A 17608-nucleotide genomic window follows, 5' to 3' on the forward strand; every position below is an offset into this window, starting at 1 on the left:
TACTCCCTCTCCATCTCTCCCCCACTTCATCTCTCTTTCCCTCTCCATCTATCTACTCAATCTCCATCTCTCTACTCCCTCTCCATCTCTCTGTCCCTCTCCATCTATCTACTCCCTCTCCATCTATCTACTCCCTCTCCATCTCTCTGTCCCTCTCCATCTCTCTTTCCCTCTCCATCTCTCTTTCCCTCTCTATCTCTCTTTCCCTCTCCATCTCTCCCCCTCTCCATCTCTCTTTCCCTCTCCATCTCTCTCCCTCTGCATCGCTCTACTTCCTCTCCATCTCCCCCCCCTCTCCATCTCTCTTTCCCTCTCTATCTCTCTTTCCCTCTCCATCTCTCCCCCTCTCCGTCTCTCTTTCCCTCTCCATCTCTCTCCCTCTACATCTCTCTACTCCCTCTCCATCTCTCCCCCCTCTTCATCTCTCTTTCCCTCTCCATCTATCGACTCCCTCTCCATCTCTCTACTCCCTCTCCATCTCTCTACTCCCTCTCCATCTCTCTTTCCCTCTCCATCTCTCTACTCCCTCTCCATCTCTCTACTCCCTCTCCATCTCTCTTTCCCTCTCCATCTCTCTTTCCCTCTATCTCTCTTTCCCTCTCCACCTATCTACTCCCTCTCCATCTCTCTTTCCCTCTCCATCTCTCTCCCCCTCTCCATCTCTCTTTCCCTCTCCATCTCTCTCCCCCTCTCCATCTCTCTTTCCCTCTCCATCTCTCTTTCCCTCTCCATCTCTCTTTCCCTCTCCATCTCTCTTTCCCTCTCCATCTCTCTCCCTCTCTCCATCTCTCTTTCCCTCTCCATCTCTCTCCCCCTCTCCATCTCTCTCCCCCTCTCCATCTCTCTTTCCCTCTCCATCTCTCTTTCCCTCTCCATCTCTCTCCCCCTCTCCATCTCTCTTTCCCTCTCCATCTCTCTCCCCCTCTCCATCTCTCTCCCTCCATCGCTCTACTTCCTCTCCATCTCTCTCCCCCTCTTCATCTCTCTTTCCCTCCTCATCTCTCTTTCCCTCTCCATCTCTCTTTCCCTCTATCTCTCTTTCCCTCTCCATCTATCTACTCCCTCTCCATCTCTCTCCCCCTCTCCATCTCTCTTTCCCTCTCCATCTCTCTTTCCCTCTCCATCTCTCTCCCCCTCTCCATCTCTCTTTCCCTCTCCATCTCTCTCCCCCTCTCCATCTCTCTCCCCCTCTCCATCTCTCTTTCCCTCTCCATCTCTCTTTCCCTCTCCATCTCTCTCCCCCTCTCCATCTCTCTCCCCCTCTCCATCTCTCTTTCCCTCTCCATCTCTCTTTCCCTCTCCATCTCTCTCCCCCTCTACATCTCTCTTTCCCTCTCCATCTCTCTCCCCCTCTCCATCTCTCTTTCCCTCTCCATCTCTCTCCCTACATCTCTCTACTCTCTCTCCATCTCTCTCCCCCTCTCCATCTCTCTCCCCCTCTCCATCTCTCTACTCCTTCTCAATCTCCCTACATCTCTCTACTCTCTCTCCATCTCTCTCCCCCTCTCCATCTCTCTTTCCCTCTCCATCTCTCTCCCCCTCTCCATCTCTCTACTCCATCACTCCCCCTCTCCATTTCTCTACTCCCACTCCATCTCTCTCATCTCTCTACTCCTTCTCCATCTCTCTCCCCCTCTCCATCTCTCCCCCTCTCCATCTCTCCCCCTCTCCATCTCTCTACTCCCTCTCCATCTCCCTACATATCTCTTTCCCTCTCCATCTCTCTACTCCCTCTCCATCTCCCTACATCTCTCTACTCTCTCTCCATCTCTCTCCCCCTCTCCATCTCTCTCCCCCTCTCCATCTCTCTCCATCTCTCTACCCCTCTCCATCTCTCTCCCCCTCTCCATCTCTCTCTATCTCTCTACTCCCTCTCCCTCTTCCCTCAGAGTGTAACTGTCACCCTTTGGGCTCGGAGATGGCCCAGTGTGACCGTGTGACGGGGGTGTGTGAGTGTAGGGAGGGGGCGGTGGGGCGGCAGTGTGACGAGTGTGCCCGCGGGTTCACCGGGGTATTACCTAAGTGTGTCCGGTGCCACCCCTGTTTTGAGCTGTGGGACGATGCAGTGTGTATGATCCGCCGGGACCTGGACCACATCCACCATGAAATCCACAAGATCCTGGAGAGCGGAGAGACGCCCGGGGTGGGAGACAAACGTATCAGCGAGCTGGAGAACAAACTGGCCCAGGTACAGGACCTGATCCAAGACGGAGACTGGGACAGACTACACCAGCTGATTGGCCAGTCCATCGATGACCTCAGGTAACAGCGTCATACTGTACTGTACTGTAGGTGGTACTAGACTGGAAGTGCTCTTTGACCTCTTGCAGTGTAGAGCAGTTCAATCCACTGATGACATACTAACAAAGTACATACATAAAACAGGATTCTGTGTGAAAATGACAATGCCCACTGACTATGGACTGAGTCATATGAGAAGTCAGAAGTCCAACACGACTATGTGGCATTCCAGAGCAGAGATAGCTCTGACTGACGGCCGTTTGATGGGTGTGGCCCGGGAGCTGAATGGGACAGCGGTGCAGGACGAGGTACTAAGGAGGAACCTGACCCAGATGGAGAGAGAACTCAGGGACCTCAACACCACTCTGATGCACCACCGCCAAAAACAGGAGAACAACATCAGCTCTGGTTTCCAAGGTAACGCCTTCCTCTAGACCCGCTCTTCTTCCCCAGTCACCAAAACAGACACATAGACACATATACACTTGACACTCACACACACATGTACACACAGTCTTGTACAACTAACATTGTGGGGACACACAATTCAGTCTCATTTAAAATACTATTTTCCTTAACCCCTAACCATAAACTTAACCCTTACCCCGAAAACCTAACCTTAACCCTAACCCTAGCTCCTAACCCTAAGCCTAATTCTAACCTTAACCCTATTAGTCCACTTTTTGTTTGTTTACTATTCTTATGGGGACTTCTAGTATAATTAAACACACGCATTAAGATGTAGTGCACATACAAAGGTACACACACTGGCACACATACACATTTATTTACTCTTCAGTTAGTCTCTTTCATTCATGTCTTTCGCCTTGTTCTTGTCCCGTCCCAGATCAGTTTGACAATGTGAAGAAGTACTACAGTGAGTCCCAGAAGGCTCAACAGAAGTGCAGCTCCTCAGTGTCTGGTCCTTTCAGCCCCGTGGAGGAGTCTAAAGCAACACGCGCACACACCGAGGACCTTCTGAACAAGAGGCGGGATAAGTTCCTGCGCACGGTGGCGGCCCAGAAGAAATCATTGTCAGAGCTGCAGAACAAAGCCCAGGACGTAGACAAGAAAGTCCACCACCTGAGCCACAAGGTACACTCTTAGAAAAGAAGGTGCTAACTATAGCCGTTCAAAAAAGGGGAACCCTCTGAAAAAAATGTTTTTGTTGGTTCAAAGTAAAACACTTTCACTAATACAAAGTTCTACATGGAATTATTTCACTAATACAAAGTTCTACGTGGAACTCTTTCACTAATACAAAGTTCTACGTGGAACTCTTTCGCTAATACAAAGTTCTACGTGGAACTCTTTCACTAATACAAAGTCTTATATGGAACTCTTTCACTAATACAAAGTTCTACGTGGAACTCTTTCACTAATACAAAGTCTTATATGGAACTCTTTCACTAATACAAAGTTCTACGTGGAACTCTTTCACTAATACAAAGTTCTACGTGGAACTCATTCATTTTTACAAAGTTCTACGTGGAACTCTTTCAACACAAAAAGGTTCTAAGTATAACTTTTTTCACCACCAAAGGGTTTTTCTACCTGAAACCAAAACTTGTTATCCTATAGGGACAAACAAATAACACTTTTTTCTAAGAGTGTAGGTGTCACGTTCGTCGTAATGAGGAGACCAAGGCGCAGCGTGATATGACTACATACTATTTTAATAAACGAATAAACACTAAACAAACTAACGTGAAGCTATTTAAACCGAGTGCTGACATGCAACTACACATAAACAATAACCCACAAAACCAAAATGGAAAATGGCATCCTAAATAGGATCCACAATCAGAGACAACGATAAACAGCTGCCTCTGATTGGGAACCAATTCAGACAACCATAGACCTACATTACCTAGACATACAAAAACCCCATAGATATACAACAACCCTAGACAAGACAAAAAACACACATACCCACCCTCGTCACACCCTGACCTGACCAAAAATAATACAGAAAACATAGACAACTAAGGTCAGGCCGTGACAGTAGGGGGCTGTAGGGGACAATGTAGTGGGGTCTGTATCTTAAAGGGAAGCTAGTCGCTTTTCTTAGCAGGACGGTCATCCCTGTCACATAGAGCTAACTGTCAGACCTGTCATGATTTCACTAGTGACAACTGTTACACTATCCCTGCCCTAGATATGTACCCTGTAGCTCTCTGTGTCTGACTCTGACCCTGCCTGTGTTGTTGTTTTTCTTCCAGGTATGTGGTGGCCATTCCAATGCCAGCTCCAATGGCACATGTCACGACAGCCCATGTGGGGGTGCTGGTTGTCGTGACAATGACGGTCGGCGGGTGTGTGGAGGGGACGGGTGTGACGGGACTGTTAGCGCCTCCCTAAAGGGACTGAAACATGCCAATGATGTCACAGACAACCTGACTACTGCCAGTGAGGATCTCCAGGGTATGGCTAAGAAGGTCTGTCTGCCTAAATATCTCACATGTACTATACCTCTGCATGTATGTACTGTATCTCAGTATAAGCTGAATCGCTGCGCAAAATCTGCCATTTAACTTCTCTAAAAGGGGATGTATTATGTGTTTGTCAGCGCTCTTGTGAGTGTAAGCTTAGCATGTTTTGTATATGTGTTGCATATACCGTAATCCCCAGTTTTATGTTTCCAGCTCCAGGACATTGCTATGCTGACCCAGGATGTGAAGAATCAAGCCATGGACACCCTGGACAAAGCCCAGAAGAAGAAGGACTTATTTGAAAACTCCAATAAAAAACTCAAGGAATTCATTCAGAAGATCAAAGATTTCCTGACTGGTTTGTTAATGCCAGTAACCTTTCAGATAACTTCTCTCTGTGGACACGTCTTATGATATGAAATTGATCATGGTCCTTCTCCACTGTGTGTTGTGTACAGAGGAGGGTGCGGACCCAGAGAGCATAGAGAAGGTGGCTCAGCAGGTGCTGGCCATATCTCTTCCTGTCAACAGAACCACTCTGGACAGCCTGGTCCAGCAGATTAAAGACAACATTAACAACCTGACAGATGTAGAGGGGGTCTTCAACCACACCTCCCAGCAACTCCACCAGGCCAAGGAGCTGCTCAACCGAGCTAAGGATGCCAAGTAAGACAGAGGGAGAAAGAGGCAAATAGAGGCCTATTAGACTTAGACGTATAGACTCCTACGTCAATGATGATGATCTTTGTCTGTTCACCAGTAGTTACTCTGTTATTAGCCTATGTGATAGAACATGGAACATGGGACATGCACAGACAGTGTTTTCATAGAACAGCAGAGCTCTCGGTCTCACACATGTCTTGTGTGTGTTTGAAGGACACGAGCAGAAGGAGTGAAGGACACAGCCAACATGACTAAGCAGGCGTTGGATGCGTCTGAAAAGGCTATTCAGAAAGCAACCAAAGCCCTGGACCACGCTCTGAACAACCTGAACAGCACCAGGAACACCAGCGCAACGGTACACTACCCTCCACAGCCATATCACAGTGTGTGTGTGTGGGGGTTTTCATTCTGTTATCTATCTTGTTGTGTCCCCGTGCAGGTGGAGGAGAAGCTTCAGGATCTGGAGGTCAAGCAGATGGATGCTATGATGCGACTGGCCAACCTGTCGATGGGGGTAGAGGCACTAAAAACTAAGACCGATCAGAACAGGGAGATGGCCCAAGATGCCAAGAACCAGGCCGAAAATGCCAGTAATGCAGCATCGGGACTGAAGCAGGTGTGTGTGTGTGTGTGTGTGTGTGTGTGTGTGTACTTGCCTGCGTGCTGGCATAAGTGTGTGTTTGGATGAGTGTGTCCTGGTTGTGGTCCTCCATGCTTTTTTGTGACCAACCTTTTATTTAATTTAGTCTTTATTGTTAAAAGGAGGGGTGGTTACAGGTACCAAAATAATCAAAGAAATACATACAAAGATATCCCTAAGTGTAAAACTAATTAAGACTCAATAATCCATGCTTTTGTTTAATGCTATGAAGTCCGGACGTTGTGGGCGGAGCTAGAACGTTTACTGTCAGACGTATTACAATGTAAACTTGGAATCCGTCTGTCTGCATATTTCAAGACATGGCATATGGGGGTGTAGTGAGATACCCAATGGGCTGGACGATTATCTTCTGATAACTCATCTGGAAAAAATATATATGAAAAACGTGTAAATCAATCAATCCGCCATCGTTGACACGATGCAAAAATCGAATGATTTACTATTGAAATAGCATGGGCGACAGAGAAAAACAAATTGATACAATTTCAAGCCAAGTGACAAACAATAATGCAGACACTAGGGATGAGGTGGTGAGCATGCAGGTCTGGGCGGAGGAGATGTAGTCATTGTTTGTGTGTCTGTTAGTTGTTATTCGTTTGTATAAGCTTGTACCCGGACCATACTTTTTTAATGGCTAGCTTAGAATATAAGCTTTCCAAAAGTAGTTTATATATTATATAGATCAGTCCTTTCGGCAGCCCAGATAATTTATTTATAAATCCCATCATTGGAGGGTTCGGTAGTTGGGTTCCCCAAGGGACTCAATAAACCAGCATAGCTCACCTACGTTGTAAATATATAAAAAAGGATTTGCCTGGTAATGTGTATGTGTCTTTCAAATCTTGGAATGTTCTCAACCATTACTGTCCATGATGTCAGCAAGGGTACGGATTCCACATTTGGACCATTGGGAGGATGTAAAAGGCCGCCCTCCAGGTCACAAGGCATTATTGTGAAATATTGTAGTATGGGCATGCCATTTTGATTCCCAGTTACATTGTTTTTCAATTTGCGCCAAAAATAAATTGTGTGAGCAATAATAGGACCAAAGCGTCGTTTACATATGTTAAGGGATATACAGTGTCAGTGAAGAGCACCTCTTCCAGAGCAATAGGAGACACCATATTTCTCTCCATACTCAGGGGGCAGAAGAATCATGTCTAAATCGATTTAGGAAGAGCCGAGATTTAAAGTTTGGTACGGATAGTCTTCCTGCGTCTTTCTCTATTTGTAAATGTGTTCATTTTATCGTTTACCTTGCCATATCCATTTATAAACCACACTATGAATTTTATCCCAATAGCCAGAAGGGGGAGCCATGGGAAGCATTGAAGTACAGAAATTCAGCCGTGGCAATCTATTCATTTTGACAATAGGTATCCATGTGGTCCTCCACGTTGACGTGTTGCTCTATGTGTCTGGTTGTGCTCCAGAGGCTGAATGAAACGGAGGATCGGTACAAGGAACTGCAGATGAAGGTGGACTCTCTGGGTGGGGCCTCGGGGGGCCTGGGGAACGTCAACCAGAGGGCCAAGGAGATCAAGAAGGAGGCTGAAGACCTGCTCACTAAGGCCAACAAGGGCATAGAAACGCTACGGAGTATGTAACGTTACTGTACTGCCCTCTGAAGCGTATGATACAGAATACATACTCAACAGGTGTAGATAGAGCAGTATGAATCCATAAAGAGTAATCATGGTTAAGAGTAGTCCATGGCCAAAGGATATCAACATAGTGTCTTTGGTTTTGTGTGCAGATGTGGTCGTAACTGGATGTTCTCTACATAGTGCACTATTTTTGACTAGGGCCCATAGGGCTCTGCTCAAAAGTAGGGCATTATATAGGGACTAGTGTGCCATTTGAGACGCAGCTAAGCTTTTCAAAGAATGTCCCTCAATTGTTGTCTTCCTATAATCTGTTCTCTGTTGTTCTGTTGTTCTGTTGTTTCAGAGCTTGAGAAGAAGTTCCGTAATAATGAGCAGAAAATGCTGGACCAGCAGAGCGAGTTAGGAGAGCTGGAGAGGAACGCCACGGAAGCACGGGAGGCCATACGAAAGCAGGTGCAGACATACAACAACTGTAACTGATCATGTGGATTGAACGATGTAGGAGAGAAAAACTGTATTCATGAAAATGTACCACTGGTGCTTCATTCCCATTCTTTCTCTGTCAAATTTGAAATTAATTTAATAAAAAATATTATCACAAAAAAAGAAGAAATACGGCAACTGTTAGTGACGGGAGGAACACTGGTTCATGTGTACTGTACAGCTGTAGTCTGTTAGAACATAGCAGGGAGCTCCTTCTGATGTTGTGAATATGCCAGTAAAACTGTCAGTAGAACTGTCTGCACTACATAGGTCATCTGCTTCTGTTAGTAACTCCCAATCATTAATGTCATGGTTTTGACATGATGCCATCTGCACAAGTTTGTTGTGTAGCTATGTCTTGAACACGACACCTGGATATGGACCAATTAAACATGTTTTGTGTTCCAAGGTAGATTGACTTTTGAATTAATTTAAGAAAAGAGATCAGAGAGAATGTTTTACAGAGGAATATGTTCTTTTGACCAATTAAATGCCATTTCAGGAATTATTTTTGATTTATTTTGACTACAGTACTTATATGTACAATATGACATACATATCGAAAAGGAATACGTGATACAGTGACAGATGTTACTTTTTTTTGTTGTAACCAAGTATGGTCTTGATTCAGAAAATACTTTTTCGTCAGCCACACATATACATTACACACAAAAACAAACACACGCACGGTCGCTCACACAAACAAAACATGTTCTACACAAATTTCAGACCCATTGATGTATAATTGAAACAGACGTCTATGAAAAATAAATATACATTTGATATAATGTTGAAGTTTTTTGTTGGGCATGTTATGATATGTAGTTCAGGCACATAGATGGACACCATACTAGTGTGTAATGAGTATTACCCCTCACCCCCAGGGGGCAGCACCAACTGCTTTAGATCATGTGCTCTGTCAGAAAGCCTTGATAATTACTCAGGTGTGGGAGATCAGGATTTTTGTAAGAGGAGGATATTTCGTTGTTGAGATGAGGCCAGAAGCCTTTCGGCCAGCCTTTGTTTGTTTCATTCTTTGTGTTAGTTAACCTCATATGTTGGATGGGGCTTTTTGTAGTTTGCTTCTCCATTGCTACGTTGTGAGAATGCATTGAGGCTTCTACCTACCTCAACTGTGTGTGTGTCTTAACGTTCAGTGTGCATTAATTGTGCGCATTGAGTGAAAATTCTCTTCCTCCCCCAGTCCTGAGAGAGAGCGCTACATAGTGGCCCAGGTTTAGGGGTTAAAATAAAAAGCTTGACTGTCCACAGACAGCGTATGTAATATCACAAGTTGACGATATATCCAGAGGCATGTTTCAGGATGTGCTAACATTGTTACATACACGGTATGTTGTCTAACCGAATAGCCTAATAGAGATCTATAACATGTGTAATCATAAGATGCAATGTTGTTTTCTGTCTGAAAACATGTTCAAATCATTCAAATGCATGTTGGAATTACAACCAAATGAACAGGATTTTCCCACCTGTTGTTAGGAAGGAGCATGGTCTGGTGATGGTTAACCTAACATAGTAGGCCTAACAAGACACCTGAGCGGAATCCCCACTTCCGTTTTTTCAGGGAAAACAAGTTAGGTTGAAAATACTGTATCCCTGAAAACTGGAAACATCTGCTTTTTTTGAAGCCAGCGAACAGTGGGATGGTAAGTGTAGTGGGTTGTTATGTGCGCAGCATGGATTGTTCACTGAAGCAATCAAAGGGAACCTAATCCGTTCTCCCCAGAGCGCGCATTCCTGTTTCCAAGGCGCACATCTATCCTATCGGACAGACACTAGGGTCTTCTGAAAACCGGTGGTGGACTTTACACACTACTTGAATTAACTTCACTAACTTCTTACAAGGTACATACTCGGCAGCCAAAAGCATCTGAGTCTACTGTCATTATATGTGTATCAATCATGGCAAAAGTATTATCTGAATATTAAGCCCACTTTTGATTTGATCAAAGTCACACGTTCATGCAGCATCGAGTCTAGTCAGTGATTCCCGTATTAAGAATGTTTATGTTGATCGTAGTCATAATTCATGTTAAAACCGTTTAATAGTGGATTTTGCTTTGATGTTATTACACTACAATAAGCAGTCAGAAGCGCTCTAGGGTCCATTCCTACCAAACGAGGCTCCGCTGCGGAGTTTCCGTCAAACGAGACTCGGGACAGAATTTTGGAGAGCGGTCGTCAGATATCAAATACTTTGGAGAGTGGTGGTCAGACTTCAGATAATACTGCCAACTCCGCTCAAACTCGCATCAAACGAAACAGGGGGAATCGTATGGATTCGTGTTGATTTAAAAGACAGGGGGATCAAACATACTAATATTAAAGTGTAAGTGTATTTTTTAAATCTCTCTGACATTGTTTATTATAGTTTAACTATGCTATTAAACCTACTTTCCAACCAGCAAACTTTATTTTCTAATGCCGTATCATTTTTTTAAAGTATTTTTCTTTTTAAATAAATAGGTGCAGAATCAAAACAGCTCCGTCTTTTTTAATGATTGAGTTAACGTGTGACATTATTCATACCAGCCTATTTCTACGTAACATTTTCAGGCTGAATCTACTGTACAAGTCAAAGGGGACTGACCCATGAACATAAAACCATGCACGCGTCACTGGTAATGTTCATATGTGGTAAGTAGCCTTGTGCACAGTGCTTTGAAGGCAATGAACATATTCCTATAACAACCAACAGCTTAATGATGCAATGAAAAGGGCATGAGTCGAGAACTGCTCTGTGGTTGTGTCTTTGTTGAATAGATGTGTTGTGAACTTGTGATGCAGACTTTGTACTTTACAATCACAGCAAAATGTGTGTACCTCAAGCATTCATCATTTAAACAAATGGACAGATGCTGTACATGGCTGATGGTTGGGACAAAGAGAGAGGCAGAGGGTTGTTTACTGTCTCCAGCTCTGAGACAAGATAGCCTGCTTCTTTTGGGGGATTTCCTCTCTTCTTTGGAGGTTACTTCACTGTTCACAACCAGGCAACTGTTCTTGGTGTTAAATTCCCCTCCGGACCTTCCTGGGTGGTGTTGGAGGTCCTTGGGAGGCTCTGCGCTGTGGGGAGGCTAACCATCAACTCTGTTTATGGTCCTCTTAAAACAGCCCAGCTGAATCCGCAAATAGAGACAATCCATACCCCCCTAGGACAGCATCACTCTGTGTGTGTGTGTGTGTGTGTGTGTGTGTGTGTGTGTGTGTGTGTGTGTGTGTGTGTGTGTGTGTGTGTGTGTGTGTGTGTGTGTGTGTGTGTGTTTATGAGGGGTGATTGGGTGGGATTGGAGGTTAATAGGGCACGACAAAGTTCTCCGAAAAATAGATTCCCTCGCATTTAGATTACATCATAATGGTACCTGATTGATTTGGTTGTGTACAGTTTTTAATCTATAGGCCCGTATACCAGCTAATTCATGTTTGCCATAGGGGTTATGCAGTTTGTTGTTGCTCTTCCTAACATGTTGAAGCTTTATTTAAACCTTCAGCTGAGGACAGGTCCTTGTTAGAGGATTCTACCTATGAGTGTTGTCTACCCAGCAGCCTGTCATTATAGAGATACAGAGTGACCTCCTGGAGGTCAGGGTTCATTTCCATCCCCTCAGGTCATGGGCCAGACTAGGTTAATTGCTCTACATGAGTGGGTAAAAGGGCCGGGCTGATCACAGACAAGGCTCAGCTCTTCTCTTGCTCCTCCTCTCCTCTCCCTTTCACTTGTCTCCTCTCTTCTCCTCCTCCTCTGAAGATGCTATAGGATGAGAGGGCTGGAGATTTTAAAGAGCAGTGGGGGGGGGGGGGGTGTATCTATTTTCTATTGGTCATTGCTGGCAGCTGAGGCTCCTGTCTCACCCTCTAAATTTAACTGGAGGTCTTATGGGTGGGACCACTGCTGATTGACAGCTAGTGAATGACAGGCTGTGGTGAAATGGTGGTTATAATCATTGGGTCATTTGTAACACTGTAGTCTCCACCCAAACATTGTGAAAAGACTAGCAGGTGATTTTACATGTGAGCCCCTAATTTAGTGATTTGTCAAACGTTATCAGCAGCAGTGTTAAGAAAGACCCTGAACAGAGATGTTCGTTACTGTAGAGGCTGAACAAACTGTGTTTTTTCAAATAAATCTTCCTCTGAAAGGCTGTACGCTGGTGATGAGTGATTAGGCTCACATGAAAAAGGACAGAAGCTTTGCTTAAACTATAGAACTAAATCCTGTCTTACACAGCATTCTCATAGTCTCCTGGTGTGTATTTTTTTGTGCTATCGTTGCTCTCCATAGACGTGTGTGTGTGTGTGTGTGTGTGTGTGAGTGTGAGTGAGGGCGGGCGAGCAGGTGAGCGACAGGCACGGTCTGGCGCCCAGGGGTGGGAGCTGTGTGATCCTGAGCCCCTCTGTGAGCAGAGACTCCGGAACTTGGTGGATTCCAGAACAATGGGCCAGTAAAAGCCAACTGCCACAACCAGAGGGAGAGAGAGAGGAAGAGAGAGAGAGAGGAGAGAGAGAGAGAGAGGGAAGGAGAGAGAGGGGGGGGAGGAGAGAGAGAGAGAGGGTGGAGAGAGAAAGAGAGAGGGAAGGAGAGAGAGAGAGAGAGAGATAGGTTTCCCTCCCGTGGGCAGGGACTTTTCTTTGTGAAAGGAGAAGGAGGAGGAGACTGGCATTGTTGGTATCCACATGTTTAATCTGACCCCAGTGTAGTTCATATACACTGAGTGTACAAAACATTAGGAACACCTTCCTAATATTGAGTTGCATCCCCTTTTCCCTCAGAACAGCTTCAAATCCACAGGGATGCTGGCCCATGTTGACTCCAATGCTTCCCACAGTTGTGTCAAGTTGGCTGGATGTCCTTTGGGTGGTGGACCATTCTTGATACACACAGGAAACTGTTGAGCGTGAAAAACCCAGCAGCGTGGCACTTAAATATTTTGTCTTGCCCATTCACGCTCTGAATGGCACACATACACAATCCTTGTCTCAATTGCCTCAAGGTTTAACAGTCCTTCTTTAACCCCGTCTCCTCCCCTACATCTACACTGATTGAAGTGGATTTAACAAGTGACATCAATAAAAGATCATAGCTTTCACCTGGATTCACCTGGTCTTTCATGGAAAGAGCAGGTGTTTCTATAAAAAAAAAATACACTCAATGTATGACTATCATCTTAGATTACCACAGTGCCTATTGTGGACTGTGTTTTGGGGCTTGTATGTCATCGATAATGACTGGTTGTTAGGGTTAAGTTGAGGTTGTGTACAACGTGAGTGCACTCGAAGTTAAGAGTATAAACACAATGCGACACGTAAAAGTTAGGATTGCTTTCTACCAGTTGTCACTTGAAACAGTGGGTGTATGTTTGAAGGTTAGAATTTCTCTATGTTCTACCTTGCCCTTACTCTCTCCGCTGGCCATAGCCCCGTCTTGCTGTGGGCTTGCATGTAAAAACCTGATAAGATCATGTGTGTTTCTCAAGCTTTAACCACAGTGCCCACAGTGTTCCCATTAGCTGGTTCTCTACTCTGCAAACATCATTTTGCTAGGAAAGAAGCACTTCCTCTACATATTCTGATGGGCTGCTTTCTCTTCTAATCTTACTCTAAGAAACAGAACAGACAAGGCCCCTGGTGAAGGGAGGAGAAAGCCTGGACTGTGTGGCCCCTCCAGGCCTGTCCAGCTTCTGCCTCTTCATCTCACCGCTGTATATATCAACAGCCAAGCTCTTTGCATAATGACAGGTTCTGTCGTGCGTCTCGTTAAAAAACACTCAAAGGCAGTTACTCACGCACCTGTATTTAAAGCAATCTGTAGTTGGTATATCCATTTTTGAACTTATTAATTAAAGATATGTACCCATTGATTCTTGAAGAATATAACCTATAAATGCCTCATGAGTTCAGTTCTACTGTTGTAACCTGTCAGAACTCAAAATATAAGCTTGTTTTACTCCAATATTTGTAAACAAAGTACATATAAACAAACACAATATAGCCTCAGAATATGGTTAAAACTATAATGTTGATATCATGGATGCTCAATCCTTGCATCCATAGCTCTGACTATACATTTGAGAGGTTGTATTTCTCCAGCCCCATCCCTCAGCTTTTTACACAAACGAGTGGTGAGAATGCTTTGTTTTTGTTTAAAATCTCATTTTAATTGTCACATGCTTCGTTAACAGGTGAAATGCTTACTTACCAGTCCTTCCCAACAATGCAGAAGAAACAAAATAACTCATAATAGTAATATTAATAAATAAAATATTAACTTTTTTTTAAACTAAAATCATTATATATATATACACACACACAACCAAAAGTATGTGGACACCTGCTCGTTGAACATCTCATTACAAAATCATGGGCATTAATATGGAGTTGGTCCCCTTTTGCTGCTATAACAGCCTCCACTCTTCTGGAAAGGATTTCCACTAGAGGTTGGAACATTGCTGTAGGGACTTGCTTCCATTCAGTCACAAGAGCATTAATGAGGTTGGGCACTGATGTTGGGCCATTAAGGCCTGGCTCGCAGTCGGCGTTTCAAATCATCCAAAGGTGTTCGATGGGGTTGAGGTAAGGGCCCTTTGCAGGCCAGTTAAGTTCTTCCACACCGATCTTGACAAACCGTTTCTGTATGGACTTCGCTTTGTGCACGGGGCATTGTCATGCTGAAACAGGAAAGGGCCTTCCCCAAACTGTTGCCACAAAGTTGGAAACACAGAATCGCATGGAATGCCATTGTGTGCAGTAGCGTTAAGATTTCCCTTCACTGGAACTAAGGGGCCTAGCCCGAACCATGAAAAACAGCCCCAGACCATTATTCCTCCTCCACCAAACTTTACAGTTGGTACTATGCATTGGGGCAGGTGGCGTTCTCCAGGCATTCGCCAAACCCAGATTCATCCGTCTGACTGCCAGATGGTGAAGCGTGATTCATCACTCCAGAGAACGCATTTCCACTGCTCCAGAGTCCAAAGGCAGCGAGCTTTACACCACTCCAACCGACGCTTGTCATTGCACATGGTGATCTTAGATTTGTGTGCTGCCACTCGGCCATGGAAACATATTTCATGAAGCTCCCGACGAACAGTTCTTGTGCTGACGTTGCTTCCAGGTGCAGTTTGGAACTCAGTAGTGAGTGTTTGCAACCGAGGACAGACAATTTTTATGCACTACGCACTTCAGAACCCAGCAGTTCCATTTTCTGAGCTTGGGTAGCCTACCACTTCACGGCTAAGCCGTTGTTGCTTCTAGACGTTTCCACTTCAACATAACACCACTTACAGTTGACCGGAGCAGCTCTAGCAGGGCAGACATTTGATGAACTGACTTGTTGGAAAGGTGGCATCCTATGACGGTGCCATGTTGAAAGTCACTGAGCTCTTTAGTAAGGCCATTCTACTGCCAATATTTGTCTATGGAGATTGCATGGCTATGTGCTCGATTTTATACACCTGTCAGCAACGGGTGTGGCTGAAATAGCCAAATCCACAAATTTGAAGGGGTGTCCACATACTTTTGTAAATATAGTGTGTGTATACAAACAGTTGAAGTCAGAAGTTTACATACACCTTAGACAAATACATTTAAACTCAGTTTCTCACAATTCCTGACATTTAAGTAAAACTTCCCTGTTTTAGGTCAGCTAGGATGACCACTTTATTTTAAGAATGTGAAATGTCAGAATAATAGTAGAGAGAATGATTTATTTCAGCTTTTATTTCTTTCATCTAGTGGGTCAGAAGTTTACATATACTCAATTAGTATTTGGTAGCATTGCCTTTAAATTGTTTAACTTGGGTCAAACGTTTCAGGTAGCCTTCCAAAAGCTTCCCACAATAAGTTGGGTGAATTTTGGCTCATTCCTCCTGACAGAGCTGGTGTAACTGTGTCAAGTTTGTAGGCCTCTTTGCTCGCAAACACTTTTTCAGTTCTGCCCACAAATTCTCTATAGGATTGAGGTCAGGGCTTTGTGATAGCCACTCCAATACCTTGACTTTGTTGTCCTTAAGCCATTTTGCCACAACTTTGGAGGTATGCTTGGGGTCGTTGTCCATTTGGAAGACCCATTTGCGACCAAGCTTTAACTTCTTAACTGATGTCTTGAGATGTTGCTTCAATATATATAAATGATTTTCCATCCTCATGATACCATCTATTTTGTGAAGTGCACCAGTCCCTCCTGCAGCAAAGCATCCCCACAACATGATGCTGCCACCCCCGTGCTTCGCGGTTGGGATGGTGTTCTTCGGCTTGCAAGCCTCCCCCTTTTTCCTCCAAACATAACGATGGTCATTATCTTCAAACAGTTCTATTTTTGTTTCATCAGACCAGAGGACATTTCTCCAAAAAATACGATCTTTGTCCCCATGTGCAGTTGAAAACCGTAGTCTGGCTTTTTTATGGTGGTTTTGGAGCAGTGGCTTCTTCCTTGCTGAGCTGCCTTTCAGGTTATGTATATATAGGACTAATTTTACTGTGGATATAGATACTTTTGTACCTGTTTCCTCCAGCATCTTCACAAGGTCCTTTGCTGTCATTCTGGGATTGATTTGCACTTTTCGCACCAAAGTACGTTCATCTCAAGGAGACAGAACGCGTCTCCTTTCTGAGCGTTATGACGGCTGTGTGGTCCCATGGTGTTCATACTTGCGTACTATTGTTTGTACAGATGAACGTGGTACCTTCAGGTGTTTGGAAATTGCTCCCAAGGATGAACCAGACATTCTGAGGTCTTGGCTGATTTCTTTTGATTTTCCCATGATGTCAAGCAAAGAGGCACTGAGTTTGAAGGTAGGCCTTGAAATACATCCACAGGTACACCTCCAATTGACTCAAATTATGTCAATTAGCCTGTCAGAAGCTTCTAATGTCATGACATCATTTTCTGAAATTTTCCAAGCTTTTTAAAGGCACAGTCAACTTGGTGTATGTAAACTTCTGACCCACTGGAATTGTGATACAGTGAATTATAAGTGTAATAATCTGTCTGTAAACAATTGTTGGAAAAATTACTTGTGTCATGCACAATGTAGATGTCCTAGCCGACTTGCCAAAACTATAGTTTGTTAACAAGACATTTGTGGATTGGTTGAAAATCGAGTTTTAATGACTCCAACCTAAGTGTATGTAAACTTCCGACTTCAACTGTATATATATACAGTGTGTATATATAATGTGTGTATATATATATACACTGCTCAAAAAAATAAAGGGAACACTTAAACAACACAATGTAACTCCAAGTCAATCACACTTCTGTGAAATCAAACTGTCCACTTAGGAAGCAACACTGATTGACAATAAATTGCACATGCTGTTGTGCAAATGGATAAGACAAAAGGTGGAAATTATAGGCAATTAGCAAGACACCCTCAATAAAGGAGTGATTCTGCAGGTGGTGACCACAGACCACTTCTCAGTTCCTATACTTCCTGGCTGATGTTTTGGTCACTTTTGAATGCTGGCGGAGCTCTCACTCTAGTGGTAGCATGAGACGGAGT

General features: G+C 44.2%; 2 protein-coding genes across 2 annotated transcripts in view; both read left to right on the top strand.

Annotated features, from left to right (window-relative positions):
- Positions 1 to 8875, top strand: part of lamb2l (laminin, beta 2-like) — a 47625-nt gene extending 38750 nt beyond the window's left edge. The window contains exons 27-36 of the mRNA XM_055892255.1: positions 1890 to 2262; positions 2474 to 2658; positions 3089 to 3336; positions 4464 to 4679; positions 4887 to 5031; positions 5132 to 5339; positions 5550 to 5691; positions 5776 to 5952; positions 7431 to 7596; positions 7948 to 8875. Of these exons, the coding sequence (XP_055748230.1) occupies positions 1890 to 2262; positions 2474 to 2658; positions 3089 to 3336; positions 4464 to 4679; positions 4887 to 5031; positions 5132 to 5339; positions 5550 to 5691; positions 5776 to 5952; positions 7431 to 7596; positions 7948 to 8084 (1997 nt within the window). The 3' untranslated portion in view covers positions 8085 to 8875. The remainder of the gene's footprint in view (positions 1 to 1889; positions 2263 to 2473; positions 2659 to 3088; positions 3337 to 4463; positions 4680 to 4886; positions 5032 to 5131; positions 5340 to 5549; positions 5692 to 5775; positions 5953 to 7430; positions 7597 to 7947) is intronic.
- Positions 8876 to 8976: 101 nt separating this feature from the next.
- The window catches only part of lamb2 (laminin, beta 2 (laminin S)), a 54770-nt gene continuing 46138 nt past the window's right edge, over positions 8977 to 17608 (top strand). Inside the window, exons 1-2 of the mRNA XM_055892256.1 lie at positions 8977 to 10437; positions 10665 to 10745. Of these exons, the coding sequence (XP_055748231.1) occupies positions 10715 to 10745 (31 nt within the window). The 5' untranslated portion in view covers positions 8977 to 10437; positions 10665 to 10714. The remainder of the gene's footprint in view (positions 10438 to 10664; positions 10746 to 17608) is intronic.

This window comes from Salvelinus fontinalis, chromosome 31 (genome assembly GCF_029448725.1).
Source record: "Salvelinus fontinalis isolate EN_2023a chromosome 31, ASM2944872v1, whole genome shotgun sequence".
Classification (NCBI taxonomy): Eukaryota; Metazoa; Chordata; class Actinopteri; order Salmoniformes; family Salmonidae; genus Salvelinus; species Salvelinus fontinalis.